Source organism: Mesoplodon bidens (genome assembly GCF_964165515.1).
Source record: "Mesoplodon bidens genome assembly, chromosome: 15".
NCBI classification, from domain to species: Eukaryota; Metazoa; Chordata; class Mammalia; order Artiodactyla; family Ziphiidae; genus Mesoplodon; species Mesoplodon bidens.
This window is the reverse complement of record NC_138171.1, coordinates 75,696,411-75,718,297: the sequence shown is the minus strand read 5'-3', so window position 1 is coordinate 75,718,297 and position 21,887 is coordinate 75,696,411. Positions and strand designations below refer to the sequence as shown.

The 21,887-nt window shown below is 40.1% G+C and overlaps 1 protein-coding gene across 1 annotated transcript in view; it reads right to left on the bottom strand.

Annotated features, from left to right (window-relative positions):
- The window catches only part of PLCB4 (phospholipase C beta 4), a 421,917-nt gene that overhangs the window by 80,452 nt on the left and 319,578 nt on the right, over positions 1 to 21,887 (bottom strand). Inside the window, exons 10-17 of the mRNA XM_081256673.1 lie at positions 19,693 to 19,774; positions 18,620 to 18,720; positions 17,915 to 17,972; positions 10,288 to 10,396; positions 5,756 to 5,966; positions 4,674 to 4,767; positions 1,481 to 1,560; positions 633 to 717 (exon numbers count right to left, since the gene is read on the bottom strand). Coding sequence (XP_081112799.1) covers positions 633 to 717; positions 1,481 to 1,560; positions 4,674 to 4,767; positions 5,756 to 5,966; positions 10,288 to 10,396; positions 17,915 to 17,972; positions 18,620 to 18,720; positions 19,693 to 19,774 — 820 coding nt within the window. The remainder of the gene's footprint in view (positions 1 to 632; positions 718 to 1,480; positions 1,561 to 4,673; positions 4,768 to 5,755; positions 5,967 to 10,287; positions 10,397 to 17,914; positions 17,973 to 18,619; positions 18,721 to 19,692; positions 19,775 to 21,887) is intronic.

Below are 21,887 nucleotides of genomic sequence, written 5' to 3'. Positions count from 1 at the left end.
CTATCTATGGGGAACAGGTTAAAAATTCTTTGTTTGATGAAGGAATTAGTAGGTGTAAAAATGAAGCTCAAAAACATGCGTATAACATTGCCCAAGAGTCTATTTTGGACTTAGGAGCTTGAACTTCCAGCTTCTGTGACTTGATCCAGGGAACTTCCCATAGCAACAGGCTCTCATGGGTGCTGAACCCTGGCTGCACATTTGATTTACCTGGAGAGCATTTAAAAAACACCACGATCTGGCTGAACTTGAATCAAGTTCACAGTCTCTGAGTGGGACTGTGGCAGAGGTATGTTTCACGGTTCCCCCAGGTGATTCTAACCTGTCACTGAACTTGAGAATGATCACCAACTCTAGACTCCTGGCCAGTGCGCGCTTTGTGAAATTTTAGGACAGAGGTCTCAGAAGCCATAAAGACCCCCATGATCTTCTGAATTAAACTGAGCCAGATGTTTACTTTGTGCCTCTCTCTACACACCCCTCTGAAGCACAGTGGAAGCTTCCCATACCAACAAATTGAAATACACATGAAGGTCTTTAACATTAGTCCTCCAGAACTACTTGACCCTTCAGAAATGAATTTCAAAACAAATCAATTCATGTTAGAAATGTGGTTTGCTAAAAATACATACTGGATGTGATTCAAGTGCTTGTTTCAACAGGAGATCTCCAAATAGATCTTCACAATATTTGGACATCTTGTACTGTTGATATTTGCTAGAGGGAAAGAACCAACATTTGTAAATTCAAACATCCATTAACTGTCCAGAACAAGAATAAGAAACATCCATTCCTAGCGATTAACAACTCCCACTCTGCAAAATGTTTGATTGTCCTCTTGATGCTAAGGGGTTAACCGGTGTAGTTTAAAAAGAAGTCGAGGGGCCTCCCTGGTGGCGCAGTGGTTGAGAGTCCGCCTGCCGATGCAGGGGATATGGGTTCGTGCCCCGGTCTGGGAGGATCCCATATGCCGCGGAGCGGCTGGGCCCGTGAGCCATGGCTGCTGAGCCTGCGTGTCTGGAGCCTGTGCTCCGCAACGGGAGAGGCCACAACAGTGAGAGGCCGGCATACTGCAAAAAAAAAAAAAAAAAAAAAAAAAAGAAGTCGATTCTGCCCCCAAACTAAGAGTTGGTAAGCAGAGTAAAAAGTGTCTTTCTAGTTCATCAAGTCTGACTACAAACGTACTGCCAAGTCTTCCAACTCAACGGAACATTGAGCAAGGTGTCCTGCTCTCTGAACTTTTGTTTAGAGGAAGCATTTCTAAAACACATTAACATGACTTTTTTTTTTTTTTCTTTTTTGGAAGTGTTGAGAGGTAGTGGTTTGAGTTGCTTCTCTATTTTTTTTCTTCATAAGACTATGTGTACTTACCACTTCACAAAAGAAACTATTCGGTTATTCAAAAAGCTGTAGAGCAGGGGTGGGGAATGGGGATTAGGAAACAACACTTAGAGACTTGGAGTAGAATGAATCATTATACCTGCAGTGATTTTCAAAGGAGAGAATTACAGGATATTCAGATGTGACAAATGCAGTTTCCTTGATGGCTTGAATAACATCCTTTAAAGATAAAGAGTGTTAATGAGAGAGGAGAGAAAAAAAAATTAAGGTACCTGAAACCATTTGGAGACGATTAATTTGAGCTTTTCAGAAAGACTGTTTTGGCAATTAAGACCTGCAGAATCCATTTACTGCTACAGACTGAGTCCCCTGTGGTTAGACCCAGGCACAGTTCATGGTTAATGACACTTTTTTTTCAAAGCTACTTTTACTTCTCCAAAATTAGGGTGCTAGTAACTGACAAGACATTTCACCTAAATGGCAGTGCAGTTCCTGGCTCGATAATCTGCCAAGATGGGTTCAGAGCTCACCTTTCTCACTGAGGAGCAGGTGAGCTTTCTGCACAGAGATTTTCACAGCAGACCCCTCTCCTTCCCCTCTCGCCTCGAGGAGAAATGTGTTGGTAAAAACCTCAGGACTGTTAGAAGCTTTTATTGAGTTTCCTCTGCCTTTTGGCACCAGAGTTGGGCTACATTTCATTAATTCAATGAAGACTCCTGTGAATTGATGTGACATTTACAATATCCCTTGTTTTGTATCACCCTGGTAGTTAACCATGGGGCAAGTAGTTAACCATGGGGCAAGTCCCATCATTCTGTTAGTTGGAAAACTATTTGACAATAGCTACCTAGGGAAGTCCATTGGAAAGAATAATGGCCTAGGCTAGACAATCTTGGAGCATTTTACTGAGCATCCTTATGGCTCATGTTGTCCTTTAGCTATTCTTGCTTGAAGTTTCTTCTCAGGCAAAAATGCCTTGAGTCACTTCCCAAGTGACCTTGATTATCCACTTGAGTTGACCTAGAATTACTCCTTTAGGAGAATCTTGGTTCTGCCCATGGTTTCTTCTTTGCTCATCTCCAAGCTGAGAGGGAAGAACCTCCTTTTGAGCTTAAGCTTCCCTGTTAGACTCCTTAATTCTATAAAAAATGATGTCAACCCTTGCTGTCAGTTTGGTGGCTATGCAAACTCATGGCTTCCCACTTGAACATACTCTTGGTACTTCTCAGGAAATGTAATCTTGAATTCATTGATGTTCAAAACTCACCAACATCTTGGCTAAGAGAAGTGATATGCATGGAGGGTCATGCGTCTAGGGTCTAGGTGTCTGTTTTTAAAAACACTCCCAGTGGGACTTCCCTGGTGGTGCAGTGGTTAAGAATCTGCCTGCCAATGCAGGAGACACAGGTTCAATCCCTGGTCCGGGAAGATCCCACATGCCACAGAGCAGCTACGTCTGTGCACCGCAACTACTGAGCCTGTGTTCTAGAGCCTGTGAGCCACAACTACTGAAGCCCACATGCCTAGAGCTTGTGCTCCACAACAAGAGAAGCCACTGCAATGAGAAGCCTGTGCATCACAACAAAGAGTCGCCCCCACTCGCTGCAACTAGAGAAAGCCTGCACATAGCAATGAAGACCCAATGCAGCCAAAAATAAGTAAATAAAATAAATAAATCTATTAAAAAGAAAAACAAAGCAACCCCAGTGATTTTCCACATGTTGGCAGGGTTGAGAACCATTGATCCAGAGGCTGAAATAACTCTCCTGAGTTATACAAAACTGACAGAGGTTGAAATACTTGACATATTGTCCAACCACAGAATTTCATTTTTTCACTTGTCTTTTGGCAGGATGTCACTGGAGCATACTGAGGAACTTGCTAAGAAACCAACCTTCAAGTTGTACATAGAGATCACCAAAAGACCATGACTGAAATCCTATTTGTAAAAGTGTAGATTACATTCTGTGAGGATCTTGCGGGGGGCGACTTCTATCTGGTGTCAGTACTGGGGAATAACTGTGCTTCTCTGAACTACTCTGTATGTATTTTACAAATCCTGTGAATTATCATGTTTCTCTCCTTGCACTGAATTCAAAAAAGTTTGGAGCCCAATTTGTGGTACGCCTTGAAAGTTTATAGGATTTCTTGACAAGCATTCATAAAACTCTAATCTCACTATCTTACTTTCTTGCCCATATAGGCACTATTTATAATCTATTTTATTTCCTGTATTCTATTTATCTTTTTATTCCACTTTGAAAGTCCTTCAGAAAAAATGCAAAGTAAGTACGCACAAAAATAGATAAGAAAATGAAAGACTGTTTTTAAAGTAAGTGGAACAAGGGAGGTTCTGCCAGAGAAGTCTCATTATATGGCACCATCACCATTTGAAAGCAGAAAAAGTAGCATGAAGGAAGTATTAAGTGGAGAAAACATTTTTCTTGACTTTCTCTGAAAAACTGGAAGAAAGGAATATAAAGGTAAGATGCTTGAGAAGACTAATAATTTGTTTTCTCCACTATGTCTCTCTGTTTCCACAACAGTTTGGAAAAGGCAATGGTGAGGTAATTTTAAAACTTACCTTGGAACCCTTCTACACTGTGATTGGGAATGTCAATTGGTGCAGTCACTATGGAAAACAGTATGGAGGTTCCTTAAAAAGCTAAAAATAGAGCTACCATATTATCCAGCAATGCCACTCCTGGGTATATATCCGGAAAAAATTCTAATTCAAAAAAATACATGCACCCCAATGTTCATAGCAGCACTATTAACAATAACCAAGACATGGAAACAACCTAAATGTCCATCAACAGAGAAATGGATAAAGAAGATGTGGTACATATATACACAATGGAATACTACTCAGCCATAAAAAAGAATGAAATCACACCATTTTCAGCAACATGGATGGACCTAGAGCTTATCATACTGAATGAAGTAGGTCAGAAAGAGCAAGACAAATACCATATGATATCACTTATATGTGGAATCTAAAATATGACACAAATGAACTTATTTACGAAACAGTTTTTCTATGTCTGTGAGTCTGTTTCTAACAGTTACCAAAGGGGAAAGGGGGTGGGGAGGGATAAATTAGGAGGTTGGAACTAGCAGATGTAAACTACTATATATAAAATAAACAACAAGGTCCTACTATATGGCACAGGGGACTATATTCAATATCCTATAATAACTATAATGCAAAAGAATATGAAAAAGAATATGTATATATGTATATATATGTATAACTGAATCACTTTGCTGTACAGCAGAAATGAATACAACATTGTAAATCAACTATATTTCAATAAAAAAAAACCACTTACCTTAAAAAGGATATCTGTGCACATTGCTTTTCCATGAGTTATTATTGGTTCTTGGTCCTCGCCTTTTCCATCCCAACAGTCAAGTTCAACACATCTAGGAACATTGTGATTTACCAATATTGAACTTTTACAATAAAATAGTGTGTGTACAAATGAAAAGACATCAGAATAAGTTGTTTTCTACAGAAGTAGAAAATGGAATGAAGGAAGTAACACGATTATTTTTTGGAGGATGCAGGTTAAAATCGCACCAGGTTGGTGTCATCAAAAAGGGACTGTTGGAGATTAAGAGTGACAAGAGATGTAACAAGCAGTGGGGTTCTGGATGAAATCCTAGTTGTGACAAAGCTGTAATAAAGGACAATTTGGGGAAAACTGGGAAAATTTAGATATGGGCTGGGTTTTAGAGGATGTTAAAGAATACTGTAAAAATTTTGTAGGTGGGATGATGTTACGTTGGCCATAAATTAAAATGTTCTCATTGTTTAAGTGATTCATATTTAAGTATTCAGAAACAGATGTAGTGATGTAGTTAAAGTCTTTTAACGTATTTCCATACACACAGAAAATAGTGAGTTGAAAAATTAAGCATTTGTCATCGACAATCAAGAAAACAATCATAATGTAACTACATTTCTTATTTTTCACTTTCAGCATTTTCACCACAGTTTAAACCTCAAATATTTTCCAATTTCTGCAAAATTAAAACCATTTAAAATAATCTTTATGGTCTGAGAATGAAATTTTAGAACTTTGAACATTAAGTAAAGCTAAATTTGCAAGTGCCTAGGACCAACAGGAAACTTAGCATGACTTCTTAAAATATGATACTTTTTGGTAATGTTGGGGGAATATTTTAAATTTACAGTAAAAAAACATCTTTTGACCCATAGGAGGACTCTAGACCTTTCTGGAACAGATACCAATTTTCCTTTCTCAAGGTTAAATGGCCATTGTAATCCATTAAAGAGAAAGACAAATGTCCTTTTCACTCTGAATGCTACTTCCTATTTTTCAGAGAAAACTAAATTCAATTGAAGAGCATCAAATCCAAAGAAGAAACAGTGTCTTGAGTTTCTGACCTGCAACCAGCCAGGAGGACCTGTCTGTACATTTCTACTGAAGACTTCCCACCAAACTGTCTGCCAGTGAGATAGGTGTTGTGGGAAGAGCTGATGAAGTAGTGAGCCAGAGGGTGGTCCATTTCTTGGTAAAGCTCTAGGCGATCTAGGAAGACTGGGGCATTTTCATCTGACATCAGGTATCTGCAAAATCCATCACTTGATATTTGGCCTGGGGGGAAAAGGAATATCATGGTAGACTTATGGCTCTGAAGATACACATCTCATGTTTTATTCATGACATTTGAGGCAACTTAAACAGGAGGAGTAAAAACTTCTTTATAGTCTCTTTCCCAAGAACCTTCGTCTTTCAGAACTTGAACGAAGTACCCGCGTTGCATAAGTAACCGAATGCTTTCCACAAACAGGAGGCATCTGCTCTCACATCCATGATGGCAAAACACTCAGTTCCCTAGGTTCAAAAGTGCAGCACCAGGAGCCAGATTGGAGAAGGGATGAGTGGCCTCTCTGGATTCAAATAATTCCATTTTCCTATTTCATCTAAAAAATAGGATATGGGACCAGTGAGATGAGTATTCAGTGGTCACTGAAACGTGATCCCAAGAGCCACCACTCACCATCTCAGTCACACCTTTGTGACATGGGACAGGGCCGGTGTCAATATTTGTGCATCTTCTCTTACCCTGTCAACCCTCAACAGCTTCAGCTTCTTGCATTTACTTAAGCATTTCGAAGTTACAAGCTGGTTTCAAGTTTACAGAAAAGTACAGATAATAGCAGGATAAACAGCCATGGATCTACACCACAGCCTTGTTAGATCTTAACCTTTTCTTTTATTTGCCTTACTTTTTTTTGTTGTTTGTTTGTTTGTTTGTTTGCGGTACGCGGGCCTCTCACTGTTGTGGCCTCTCCCGTTGCGGAGCACAGGCTCCGGATGCGCAGGCTCAGGACACGCAGGCCCAGCGGCCATGGCTCACGGGCCCAGCCACTCTGCGGCATGTGGGATCTTCCCGGACCGGGGTACGAACCCATGTCCCCTGCATCGGCAGGCAGACTCTCTACCACTGCACACCCAGGGAAGCCCTTGTTTTAAATTTTTTAAAGAAATGCATAACTACAGATGCCCATGAAGCACCCTGTGTGCCCCACCTCAACTCCATTCAATTCCATCTTTTTATTCCTAAGTAGACAGCCAATAATCTAGTTTTTGTGTTTAACATTCCCAAAGTGGTTCTGTAACTTTATATGCATTTATCCAACAAATAGGTAGTTTTGACTATTTTAAAATTTATATAAAAGTTACCCTATTATTTGCATTTGCAGCTTGCCATTTTTCCTGTTTTCTTGTGACTTATCTAGTTAATAGAAGTAGCTCTTGTTCATTTATTTTTCACTGAGTAATGTATAGAAGTATGCAGTGTGTAGAGTGTAAAGTAGTCCATATGTGAATATACCACAATTCATTATCCATCATTCTGTTGATGGATATTTAGGTCATTTCTATTTATAACTAAACGAACTGCAGTAAAAATTGGTGTCTATCTCCTTGTACACATACATTTATACTTTCCCAGGCACTGTGATAGATGCAGGATAGAAGAAACAGACAAGCCCTACCTTCATGAAACTCATATATTATGGGTGAGAGAACAAATAAATTAACAAATAAATATAATGTTATGAAAATGCTAGAAGGAAACAGAAAGCAGGGTATGAAAGCAATCAAGAATGACCAGGATGCTGTGTTTGCTACGTGGCCAGCAAAAGCCCTTCTGACAAGGTCACATTCATGCATGGGGAGCAAGCCCCATGCACCCCTGGGGCTGCCCCATCCTAGACAGAAAGATCAGCAAGTGCAGAGACCATGTGATGGAGGGGAAAGTAGCTAGAAATGAGGAATCCAAAGGCTACATTGGTTGGACTTTAGTCTTCACTAAGTACTTTGGATCTTATTCTGAGTGTGCTGAGAAGTCTTTGGAGCATTTTGAAGAGTGGAAGAACATGATTAGATTTGATTTTAAAAAGTTTACTCTGGCTGCTGTGTGGTATATAAATCGTAGGGCATTGAGGAAAGGAGAAGACTAGTTAGAAATCAGCTGGCCTCATCTAGGGAGAAATGATGTAGGATCCGATAGTCCAGTAAGTGTGGAGACGGTGAGAAGTGATTTATTTTCAGGATAGATCTTGCAGGTTTTGTTGATGGATCAGATGTGATGTGAAAGAATAAACAAGTCAAGGATGATTCCAAGAAGTTTGGCATGAAAAGCTGGGTGAGTCATGGTACCATTTTCTAGGCTGGGAAAGGGACAGGTCTGTGGATGGGGACAATCAAAGCATATTTTATTTATTTATTTATTTGTTTGCTTGTTTGTTTGAAATGCCCACTCAGCATCTATACAGGTCTACTATACAGGTCTGTAGTTTAAGAGACAGATTAGGAGTGGAGAGTTTAATCTGAAAGTCATGTGTGTATAGAAGAAACTTAAAGCCATTGGCTTGGATGAGCTCATTCAAGGAGTGAGGATAGAAGGAGCAGAGATCTGAGGACTGAGCAGGGTCACTCTGACACCAGACTCGGGACAGACATGGGACATTCTCTAGGGTACATATTTGGAGGTAAAGAGGCTGGGCTGTAAGAGAGGCATATTTTCCACTTTATTATTGACAAAATATTCATCAAGGTGGTTGTTTGTACCCATTTACACACTCAGCATAGTTGATAAGAATGCCTTTGGCACCACATTCTCACCCATACTCGATAATGACAGACTTTAACATTTCTGTCATATACGAAATGGTGAAGCTATGCTTTTTAGATGTGTCAGTGGTAATTTCATAGACTTTTAGGACCTGGGAAGACCTTATACATAATAAGACATACCTCTATCATAACATTTATCACACCACCAAGGCACTACTGAGTCATAGGTCTTTCTCCTTCAGTAGATCACAACTGCCTTATTTCATTTTGAATCTCTAGCACCTAGCACAGTGCTTGGCTGTGCCTATAAGGATTGAAAGCAGGGGACAGAAATACTAGTTGAATGACTGCATGAACCCCACCATCTTACAAACAGGGAAACTGAGGCCTAGGAATACAGTTCTTTGCTCAAGGTCACACAGCAACAGGGGATGCAACAAAAATCACATCACCTCCCACCACTGCAAAGTACTAGATTTTCTGCCAAGCCACTCCTCCCTTCACTTAAATCACATGCCTTGTGGACTTAATTATGAGACTCAGGATATTGATAAAGAGGTAAGTAATGAAGCAGTCTTGCTGAAAATAGATATTTGAGACCCTAGCAGAAAAGTGTAAATGTATGACTATAACCAAGGGAAAACTCTGTTGGTCTTGGAAAAATATCAGGGGTAAGGCCACATGATATAGTGGGCCAGTCATGCGTATAAACAGGTTCTATGTGGGTCCAGAGAATGTATAAATCTTTCAGCCACACTCACTCAGGTACAAAAAAAAAAAAAAGAACCTCTATTCTAAAGAGGAGAAAACTGAGGCCATGATACTCATGGGCAGATGGGACAGAAAGAACTTAACCTAGATCTCCCTTCACTCTCCACTGAGACATAAGGCCAGAGGCTCCCGGTCAGGTATCTCCTGGCACTCCCTGGAGATACTGTATTAGCATCATCACTCCCATCCTTTGCAGGTGTTTCTCATGGCTATAGAACCAATCTTAACTTTCTTCTCCTTACCTTTCCTTTGTTAAATGTTGGAATGAACAACACATTGTTTCCAAAGTTTCACTGAAAGAGGCAAATGCTCAAAAACCCCAACAATTTGCTAAATTGATTCCTATTTAATTTCATGTCAATTGCATTTATCTTCCATACCAGAGGTCAAATGATGAGTAAAAAGACTCCTTAAATTGTGTATTAAATTTAGTTATGGGCCTCCCTGGTGGCGCAGTGGTTGAGAGTCCGCCTGCCGATGCAGGGGATACGGGTTCGTGCCCCGGTCTGGGAGGATCCCATATGCCGCGGAGCGGCTGGGCCCGTGAGCCATGGCCGCTGAGCCTGCGCGTCCGGAGCCTGTGCCCCGCAACGGGAGAGGCCACAACAGTGAGAGGCCCGCGTACCGAAAAAAAAAAAAAAAAAAAAAAAAAAAATTTAGTTAGCTTGCAAAACTAAAGGGAGAAGAAGAAGAAGGTGTCAATTTTGATAGCAAATGCCATTGCTTTCATAGATGACAAACAGAGACTATAATTGGCATTTTTACATTTTAAGCACTATGCAATACTAAAGATAAGAAAGTACATGGGGAAAATATCACTATTGTTTAATAATAAATTTATCATTACACTTCAGGCAGCACAAACAAATTTTGGTGTAAGGTAAAATTTATACTTAGAGCAAGGAAAAAAAAATAATCAGTCAGTTATCAATCCTTGCCTCTAGAGAGCTCCAAAGCATTTAAAGATACCTTTAACTAAAAATTCAAGGACTTTAGAAGTTGCATATGTCCTTGATTTTTTTAAACAAAGAAAAATTCTCTCTTTTTTCACTTTTCTTACCTTTTTTCTTCAAGTCTTCATCAGGCTCATACATCTCAATGATCTGCATTGCCCTTTTAGCATCATAAAATGGGAATAAAATTTCATTCAATCGAGGATCTCGTTGATGCTATGATGAGAAAATAACTCCATTTAGGCTGACATTCACCCTTGGGCCAGTACACATCACTAAAGTATGTAATTTCTAATATAAGATATATCTAGAATATCATGTTTACAGTTACAAAGAGAAGATTTCACTTTTTTCCTTTCTTCCTAAAATAGACTTCAGAAACGTCCAAATTTGGTAGTAGTTTGTTTGTTCCCCTCACTGAACTGAAGAGGGAGAAAATAGAAGATACTTTCTTTCTTCAAAAGTTGACAGACAGAGAAAACGGTATGGCATTGCCATACCACAGGCAAGACATTTGGCATAAGTGCTTCTAAAAAGTGAGATCAAAAATCTTAAACAAAAAAAAAGGATAAACAAAAGCAAAACTCCAAAAAATCCCAAATATATAACATACCCATTTAAATGCCAAACCCAAAACAACAATAACAAAAAACGCATCCAAAACCCTAAAGTTAGACAGGCAGATATCATTTTCTTTTCATTATGTCTTTCTACATGAATAAAAGATTTCTTGGGAACTGCAAACTTCATTCTCTTGAATCAATATTTATCAAAATGAACCCATTGTCATCATTGAAAATTAATCAGCACAAGGATATTTACGAACTCTAAACAATATGAAAATGTGTGTTTACGTATCAGTAGTTCAGAAATTCTATTTCACTGTGAAATCTAACTTGGTTTGCCCCGAGGAAATTCTCTGGGCAGAAAGGACATAACTAATTTGGAGGTTGGTGATGTCATTCTTTTCAGATCAGCCCCTATAGGCTCCTGGTGCTATGTTATATGAGGCACCAGGAGCAAATCTATTTCTGCAGCTCGGCCATCCTAACTTCACAGCAGTGATGAAAAAAGTCCAACTTACTAACCGACTCAGCTACAATCGTGTGTGTGTGTGTGTGACTATCTATCTTTCTGTACCTAGAGGTAGTGGGTCCATTCAACTTCCTTATTGTTCATGGTAGAGGAGAGGACCAAACACTGCATCCCTGGTCATCCGTCAAATAAATAAATAAAGGAAACTTCAATGGAATAATGGCATATAAGCAGGTGTGAGCAAAACTTGGTCAGTACGTAGGACACCGGCAACAACTCTTTACCCAAATATATGCACAGACTTTGAAAAGCACGATTGAAAAAGTATTGAAGAAACAATTGTTAAAAGTTCATATGGATCTCCCTTCCCCATTTGTTTTGAAATGATCATTTGAAAAGTGGGGCACACAGAATGAATGCCTTTGGCCAACAGAACACTTGATGTAATTTCCTAAAGCACTTGTGGCCTAGCCTGCTCTGATCCTCCCACCTCCCCACCGAGTTAAGAGTGTTAACTCCTAAGGAATCAATATCTCTTCGTCAATTTATCCCAATGAAGCATGCTTCTGTTGGAATCTAAGAAATCACGGCTCACAACAGCTCACATCCATGCATGTGCTAGAGCAGAAACTGTTATATGAGCAACAGGCCTTGAGACCACAAAGAAAAGTCCTGGGGTATGCAGAGAGATGGTGCAGTGGACCACGGAATGCCAAGCAGGTGAAGGCATGCTACAAGACATCTTGTTTAGGAAATGGATGCTGTCATGCAACTCCAGAGCCCTTACCCAAGGGAATGACAAGCAGAGCTCTCTGGTGAGAAAGCATTGTTTTCAAAACAAACAAACAAACAGTACATTTTCTAGGCACTTTCCTTTTCAGTCTCTGTAAATAATACCATGGAAGAAGATGGATGTGGCAGGAAAAGGGCCTTTTGAGACCCCACTGCAGTTATGTTCATGGTTGGCCACTATACTAATACGGTTCTTCCTTATTATAATTAAGTCTTTTAATTTAAAGATATGCTTTTGGTAAGTGTTCTGGATTAATGGAGATCATGGGGCAAATCCATATGAATTTAAAAGTGAGAGAAAGAAGAGACTCAGCTAAAGAAGAAAGAGGCAAAATTGGGAAAGGAAGAGAGGGAATCCAGGTATTCTTAGGTGCTTTTTATGTACAGAGGTATGTGGGTTCTAACCTGATGCTCCTTGTAGTGTGACCTGTGGATGGCAGCAGTGGCATCACCTTCACCTGGGAGCTTGTTAGAAATGCACATTCTTGGGCCCCACTCCAAATTTACCAAACCTGACTCTCTGGGGTAGAACCCATGAATCTGTATTTTTAAAAGCTTCTCAGGTGATTCTGATGTGCTCAAATTTAAGAAGCACTACTCTAATATGTAAAGGTTTGCATTTCAATATATTTGCATATCTGTAAAAAAAGTACATAAGTTCTGCAAAGGATAGAAGAATGCTAAATGTTTGAGATGTCGTCCCAATTAACCCCCATCAAAATTTATCAGAGGGCATGATATTCACTAGAAGAACATCCCCCTATCAGAAGCAATAGCCAGGAAAACCGAGTACATAAAATGGATGTATCATAATCCCCTATTCTACATTTGCAGCAAATAAGCATTAAGAGAAGACAATATGAAATTTCACTTGTCTTTACATCTGCTCCACCAGAAACCTTAACCTTTTACTTTCCTGAAAATGTTCATGTTTCAAAAAGGAAGCACAATGTAATCTGGATAACCCAAAGGCAAAGAAAAAAAATGGTAAGACTTGTATTGAGTCACAAAAATATAATTTTATATGAGAAAACATAGAGGAGAAAGATCATTTCCACGTAATCTCAGAGTAATAAGGTTGCAGAAGATTTCCACATGGACATAAGGACAGTGGGTCAAATGCTTCACGGCTCTGAGGGAGAGACCATGGGTTTTCAGTTGGGATTTGGGGTAGCAATGTACCGAGGGCATCCACCCCGTGATGTCCAGGGCTTTGTAAAATACGATACTGAACAGCTTCCGAAAATAGTTCACAGAACTCTGCCCAAGTGAACAAGAAGATAATGAACATGCCTCCTTTATTATGTCCTTACTTTTATTGAGAAAAGACTTCAACTGGCTTCAATCCAAGCAGCACTGGGAGAGAGATGTTGACATAAATAATATTCAAAAGAGATATAAAAAGATAAGGGAACAATTGGTAAGGTTTATAGCACCAAATACTTCCGTCTCTCTCTTTGCTCATGCATTAAAGAATAAAGATGTTGTAAATGGAAGGCTTCCCTAGTAGCGCACTGGTTGAGAATATGCCTGCTAACGCCAGGGATACGGGTTCGAGCCCTGGTCTGGAAATATCCCACATGCTGCGGAGCAACTAGGCCGGTGAGCCACAACTACTGAGCCTGCATGTCTGGAGCCTGTGCTCCGCAGCAAGAGAGGCCATGGTAGTGAGAGGCCCACGCACCACGATAAAGAGTGGCCCCCGCTTGCCGCAACTAGAGAAAGCTCTTGCACAGAAACGAAGACCCAACACAGCCAAAAAAAAAAAAAAATCCTTAAAAAAGAATAAAGATATTGTAAACGGAAGGCAATCTTGAGCCCTTTATTACATTCTTTCAACTGCAAAATAAAATAACAAATCAGGTTTAGCTTTAATGTGATCCTATGATATATATGAGGCAGGGGGAAAGATAACCAGCTACGCGGGCCTCTCACTGTTGTGGCCTCTCCCGTTGAGGAGCACAGGCTCCGGACGCGCAGGCTCAGCGGCCATGGCTCACGGGCCTAGCCGCTCTGCGGCATGTGGGATCTTCCCGGACCGGGGCACGAACCCGTGTCCCCTGCATCGGCGGGCAGACTCTCAACCACTGCACCACCAGGAAAGCCCAAAGCTAATTCTTGATTGTTGTGGTTATCTAAAATCTCTGCCTCTCTTTCTTAATTTGATCTCTTTCTCCAGCTCTTCATGCATCTCTCAATTCTGCCGGCCCTCAGTTGCTGTCATCTTTGTAAGAAGTCATATGGAGAATGAAGGCAAAACTAAAATCAATTTAGCTTCTCATTAGGAACAGGGAAAGAGAGGTGAAACTAACTGAAGCCAAGAAGATTTAATTAGCCCTGATACATAGAGAACTGAGTTGGTGGCAGTATTCAACCATGTGCCAGCTCATACTGATGGCCCCCACCAGCTCTCCTGGACTCCAGTTTGCTATTTCCATAATATAGGCAAAGAAAGTTTCCCTCAGCCCACTGGATGGGACCAAGAGACATAGCTGTGGCAAAATTTTAGATCCGAGTGGAGGATTTCCATGACTAAATTCATTATGGAGAATAATAGGTTTATGCTGCTCTCACTTTCTTTCCATTCACACTAAGCATTCCAAGGAGGAATCCAGCACTTCACAAACTCTAATGTGCAGACAAATCACCTGGAGATAATGTTAAATGCAGATTCCAACTCAGCAGATCTGGGTGGGACCTGAGATTCTGCATTTCTAACAAGCTCCCTGGTGATGCCGATGCTGCTGGTCCCCAGATCACACTCTGGGAAGCAATGAACACGGACATACAGAGAAGCAAATGAGGAGCAGATCTAAAGCTACTAGTGAAAATCTAGTAAGTGGTGATGGCATGGGTAGAGAGCAGGTGGTACAAACCCCTACACGGCGACAAAGGCAGTAAATGATAGTCTCTCCTCACCTTCCAAATTCCTGGAGATACACATTAGTACACTGAACAGAAAATTTCATATAAGGAATAAAGGGATTTACAAGCTGGAAGGTGGTGGGTGGCAGCATGGCTTTTGCTAATATAAATAGCATTTTTTATTGTTTATTTTTATTTATTTATTTATTTTGCAGTACGCAGGCCTCTCACTGTTGTGGTCTCTCCCATTGCGGAACACAGGCTCCAGACGCGCAGGCTCAGCAGCCATGGCTCACAGGCCCAGCCGCTCCATGGCATGTGGGATCTTCCCGGACTGGGGCACGAACCCGTGTCCCCTGCATCGGCAGGCGGACTCTCAACCACTGCACCACCAGGGAAGCCCTAAATGGCATTTTTTTCCTGTTACCTATTCTAATTGATTAATGCTAGTATACGTGTATGTATTGATTTTTCTTTGTTGATCACTTATTTGGTTACCTTGTTGAACTCTCTATCTGTTCAAAGGGTTTTTCAGTTGATAGTTTTTGATATTCAGGTTACATAATCATCATCTGCAAATAATGAATAGGGCCTTGTCCTTTTGTGTTCCTGGGATTCATTTATTTTTTCTTGTCTAATTGTATGATCCAGGTCTTCTAATACAATGTTGAATTCCAGCTTGTTGAGACTATGTGGCTAAGGCATTTTGAAAATGTTTAGGTCTAAGCTTTTCAAGTCAGAGACCCTTACATTCCAATGCCTGTTCCCTTCCTGAGTGAACTCTGTCTCCTTTCATTATGGGTTTTGACAGTGCTCTGCCCAAGGGGTGCTTTCGACATTGGAGCAATGAGAGGGACAATGGTAGGACTCAAAAGAGAGGGTGCAAGGCGGTGGCAGAATGTTCTCTAAGTTTGACAGCCTTCTTCAAGGAGACATTCAGATTTCTGTCCTGTTCTTCCAGCTGAGTTCACTAGGACAGAAAAGGAAGAGATTCAGGGCAGACACTTTGATTAAAAATAAAGGCTGTATACTTTCCTGGACTGTCTTGTAGTTTCTGTGACATAAAGAAATCTAGAATCACACTGATTCCATGAGTCCCACCCCCCCAAATTAAAGGTGCCACCTTACTGTTAATGAGAAGCCAAACAGAAGGAAACATAAGTAAATGAACACTACTGGTCAGTGTAATAGTGATAGATAAAAGCGTACCAAAGAGTAAGTATTTCGAGAAAGAATTTGGGTGTCAGAGCCAGAAAGTGTGGGTGATCATACCTTTTAAAAATTAAATTTTTTGTCCAAGTGTCATAAGAATGACAAGAGTAGTTATCCTGTAGGTCTACAGAAACCACCCATAAAAGGAAAGGCATGAGATAAGCACCCATGAATGCAGCACTTATTCTGAGGACTTCAGAACTGCTTCCTCATTTGAACAGTACAATGCATATTAAGTCTCTGTCATGTTTAATAGATGGCTGGGTACCAGCTTCATCCCAGAGCGCCCAAGAGGCCGTTTTCTAGGCAAACTGATGAGGTGGTACATCTTCTCCCCACTAAAGCATCTTCCCTCTTTAGTAGAAGGCAAGATTTTTGCCCGTCTCACCAAAACGTAAGGTGACCAATGACCCAAAGTGCATGAAGAAGCTGAGAGAGATAACACAATACATTTTTTAAAAGAAGCAGAAGATGGGGAAAGGGTTAAGGAGGAAAAGCAAGGCAACTTAACTTCCAAGCAACGGTGGCGTAAGAATGTGGATAATATCTGGGTAAAGATTATGAACATAGTATTCGCATGACCAAAAACTAGTGGAGTGAAAACTTGAAATGTTTTCAAGTAAAATAAATATTGCAATGTACTGAAATGATTATTTAAAAGTGGAGGCATCTGCACTGCTATATGGGGGAACTTTTCTCTCTTGCATCGGTGCTTCTAGGCTCTGGTTACCATAGCTTCTCAAGTGCAACCTTACAAATTGGGAGCTACTGAGCCCTGACAGGGAAAGAAAAGAGAAGCCCTTTGGCAAAGATGTGATCTGTGTCTGTAAACTGGCAAATCACAGTCTACCTGCGGTCTTTCCTTGAGGCAATACCTCATATCTGGCATGATACTGCCTTTCCTAACGTTTTCTCTTTATAAGGTATAATGGCTAACATCAATTGTTTTGAAACAAAAATATACTGTCCATTCCTCACTTAAAGTCTTCTTATTATTAATGTGTTTGTTAGACAAAAAGTGAGTTTCCCTTTTTGGATTAACAAGAGCTTCAATGGGTTTCACTGAAGAGAAAACACTTTTTTGAACGTGTAGAGGAAAAAAGAAGTTAATTTTAGTTGTAATAAAAAATGCAACCTTTACGTGTTCTGAAATATCTTTCTCTTGGGCTTAAGAAAATTTTGTCAATCAGTTTTGGTTGTTAAGTGAATCATGTTCTAAAATTAGCTCTGAGCTTGTTATAAAAATAAAAAGGAAAAATTTAACCTGCCATCTCATTGGCCTAATATTCACTATATTTTCACCCAGGAACTCCATGTTGTGCTTGTTGTCCAAATATTCTATTTGAACCTACATATTTTTCTTACATGCAATCCATTAAAAGACAAAAATAAAGCTTTTCTAGTCCATGCAAAGGTATGAGGAAAAGTTAGCAATGGAGAATCCAACTATAGTGTGGTAAACTCAATCCATTCTCTTTCTATTTCTTATAAGTAAATAGAAAAAAAAAAAGTACCTTAAATATCACCTTGCAAAAACATAGACACATTTAATTAAATGAATATATTATCAAATTCACACGCACACACAGAACTGGAGCTACACATCACAGCAAGAAACCAGCAAAAAAGCAGTGTGCAAAGCCAATGAGGAAGTGCATGGACACACGAAAGCAGCAGCTGATTTTTGCACCTGGTAAGGCCATCATGGAAAGATCAGCCGGTCAGAAGCAAAGCGAATGAAGGTGTAGGATGCAGGCATGCAATGAGGATGCTGGAGGAGGGCAAGCCACTGCACACAGACTGATGGAGTTAATGTATGAAAAAGCTTACTTCATTTAGAAAGCTCACTAATTGGTCTACCGTTAAATAATCAGTTTTGTCTCCATTGCTGAAAAGAAATTTATTAGAAAAAGTAAGTTTTGGTATATGATGCTACAGGAGGTACGATTTACATGTTGACATTTGTTGATGATAATTCTACACTTATTTTCTAACCCTGAAGTAGTGGTGAACTCTTAAAATGGCCAGAGACTGTTTGTAAGGGGGGAAAAAAAAACCCAACAACAACAACAAAGGAAAGAAATCATTCCCACTAGCTTACAGAAAATGTCTGCAGTCCCTCTTTTGCATTATCCACAGGCATTATTATAAAAACAACATGTAAGTCATCCATTTGAAATAATTGGAATGAATGGACTTTTCAACAACATAATAACATTCCAAATCAAATCTTGTTAGTTCACATAACGGGTTAATACCTAAAGGAGCAAGTTAACATTGTAGGTAGTTAGTAAAGCCAATGCAGGGAGGGGAGGGGGGGATGTTCCAGGTGCTACAACTAACTTATGTAAAAGTTTCTCAAAAAATCAGAGCAAACTTTTACACCAAATAAACTAAGGGGTGAAAATGTAACCCTGACTAGATATTCCTACATACTATCAACATACTATTTGAAAATATTAGGACAAAATGTTTTTGAAATCTAAAAATACAAGGATAACATTGATGTGACACTTTCTCATAAATGGAACTTACATTTTTTTAAAAAGATCCTCTATATCTGTCCGAGGACAAATCTTTTGTGTCAGTTCATAGAACTTTTCATAAGTAAATGCTGCAGGTTCAATTTCATCATTCTGGAAAGAATAGAAGCGTGTCATAAATCAGGGCACATTTTTCTCTCCTTGGAGGATCTACAGAATATACAGGTTCATGAAGAAAAGTGATGACACTTGGAATTCCAGGGCCTTCATCTCTGATTCTTGCTGATAGAAGCCAGGAGGTCCAGCCATTGGCCAGGCCTCTAGAACATGGCACGTGTAAATGAGCATTTCTAGTTACCATGCATCCATGGTTTGCATGTTCAAACACTGGCCACAGCTGGGCTTGCTCTGGGAGACACTCCATAGAACAAATACAAAGAAACATTTTTTCCTTCTCTCCTTGAAGGAGAAAAGCAAGTGCCTGCCTAAAGGATGATGACATCAAGCCCAATGTTTTCTTATGCTTATTTTGTGAATTTTCACAAGACCACATGAACGGGATCCTATAAGAGTTTACTTTTCATACAGAACTTCATATTTCAAATCAGACTTGTTAAGGCAGCAACAGGCTTAAATCTTTCTGGCAGTTAACATGTTAATTGCAATTATTTTAATTCCAAAGGGCCACAGACACAAATGGTATGTTTGGGGAGAGGTGCTTCATAAAATATTGCACAGCCATCCTGAATAACTGAATTTATGAGCCATTTTTCATGCTGACATTGTACATGGTCCAGGCAATGTTGATGGGTTTCTGTAAAATAAGCTTTCCATAAGCTGTGTGAAAGAGCAGCCTGGCTGTCATTTCCTTTTCTTAATAAAGTTGACAACAACATTTGGAAGTATACTATTTGAATACTAAAACGTTTAGGTTAAAATGCCCAGAAAACAAAAGGAAGGAAGGAAGGATAGAAGGAAGGAGAATAAAGGAAACACTGACTGTACTATGTGTGACTGAATCTAATTCTGAATCTAACTGAATCAGTTTAATACAATCTTGTTTATTACATGAGAACATAAATACACAAAGTGGTTTTAGAAACACGTTATTAGATTAATGAATACCTTTCCACTGGGAAGCCCTAGCTCCTTGAGTGCTTGAAAGATCACCTTTTCTGTTTTCCCCGATGCAAAGGTTCTGGTAATACTAGGGCAGAAAAGAAAAAGAAATAAAGTTACTATTAATTCTGTATTCTCTGATGCAAAGATCCCATTAAAACTAGGGATGGTGGGATAGGGGAGAAGAAAAAGGAAAATAAAATTACTTTTCATTTTTAGGTATTTTTCACTTCCCAACTAGCTCCTGCAATGTCCCTCTGGTTACCAGAGCTGGTTGTGCCAGTGTGGTGACTTGATGCTAAGACAGGTGGTCTCTCCGGCTACTTGTGAATGTAAGATGCACGAGGGATACAGACCATTGGACAATCACAATAATAAGTTCCGATCCTATCAAACTGCTTTCTTAGGAAAAAGGAATGTGGCAGATGGAACAGCATGTCTAGAATAAAACCTCATGGTGACAATATCTTGACTTGGGGAAAGGAAGGAGGTCCCTTAGGACACAGCATGTGCCTGTGATCGCCCTTACCTGGCTTCATACTACAGCTGACATGCATTATCAGATATATATATATATACAGATATATATATATATATATGTTTGTTTGTTTTGGTTTTTTTTGTTGTTGTTTTTGTTGTTTTGAGCTAAACACCCTTTAGCTACTCTGACATGTCAGCTGCCTCAAGGATTGGGGACTTTATTATGAAAGTGACAGGTGTTAGGGAGAGGGGAGGCAGGGGAACAATTATTCAGTATTTCAGCAGAAACTTGGCATTCCCCTGAGACATGGTATTTTTGAATAATGGTGGTGCCTCTGAATTAGTACCATGTTCATCAAGGCTAGTAAGATGGATAACACCTTAAGGAGCATATTTCCTGATGATGATAAAAGTAGGAGAGAGACTCCTGATAAATGAATTGGTGACACTCAGAACAAACACTATTGAGGAGAGGACTTGGACCCTGGAATCCATACTTGACTCTGAGCCATGTCTCGGCCACCCGAAGAGCCTTCATTCACTCCCTGAATGGAGGCCCAGGTGATTTGTCACCATAATAACTTAAAGTCTAAATCAGAAGTCCAGACTCCGCTGAAAGACAAGAGCTTACTTTCATCTGTGAAGCTTGGCTTTGGACCGCCTTCCCTGTGAACACAGGAGGATCTGTAATAGCGCCTCCCATGCCCAACCTTGTCATGCACTCCACCATTCGTGTTAAGTGGAAGGCAAGTTCCCAATGTAAGCAGTGACCGCCATTTAATCTTGATGAGTGGGAGAAAGCACCAATTCAACTGCAGAGTACAACTTCCCAGAAGAGATTGGGAAGAACTAGCTGTAGGTAAACGAATTGCTATGTGTTCATTCAAAGCTTTGTTGTTTCACACGTGGTCTAAGAATACTTCAAGAAGCACAGTTTTAAGAATGTTTGAGACAGTTGTATTCATATATAGGGAGGCCTATGAATTCTCTTTAACAAATCTGCAGACATGGTACAGCATATACGTATGACATTGAGTAAACCAGTTTCTAGGGTTAAGGGTGCTCTGCCCACATTTTCCCACTTCTCTAGAGTTTCTGGAATTTTCATACACTGGACTGAGTTGAGAAGCACTTTATCTGCTCTTTATAATAGGGGAAAGTGGCTATTCAGTGTGTCTTTTTTTTGAAACAGAGTATGTATGTGTTAATGTGAGAGCTGCAGGTTCCAGCAGGATTTGGGATGTCTTGCATCTGTAACCGGGAGGAAACTCTCTGCCTAGCAATCTCAGGGGAATCTCAGCTAACTCGAGCTCCTGTTAGGTTTCAACAGGATGAACATGGTCATGAATGTAGCAGGTGTAGGTCCTGAGCCTTTCTGGTGAAACAACCTGGTGTTGGGGAGGGGGTGGAGTGGGGAGGAAAGGGAGAGTTCGTAGGAGTAGAATCTTGGCTGGGGCTTGGGGAAATGCCAAGAGATAGGAAGCAGAACAAGGACATCTTTTGGGAGTAGACTGTCCAAGCATTTGTGGGAGATAGAGAAACTGAGAGAAGGAGAAAATAGGGTGTTCAGGGCCAGGAAGGAGGGAAATCCACATGGGGATATATCAGTGAGGGCAAAGTCAGAGCCCAGAGACATAACAGAAGATAATTAAGGAAAGAGGTGGGGCTTTCCTGGGAGTCCAATCATTAGGACTCCGTGCTTCCACTGCAGGGGGCATGGC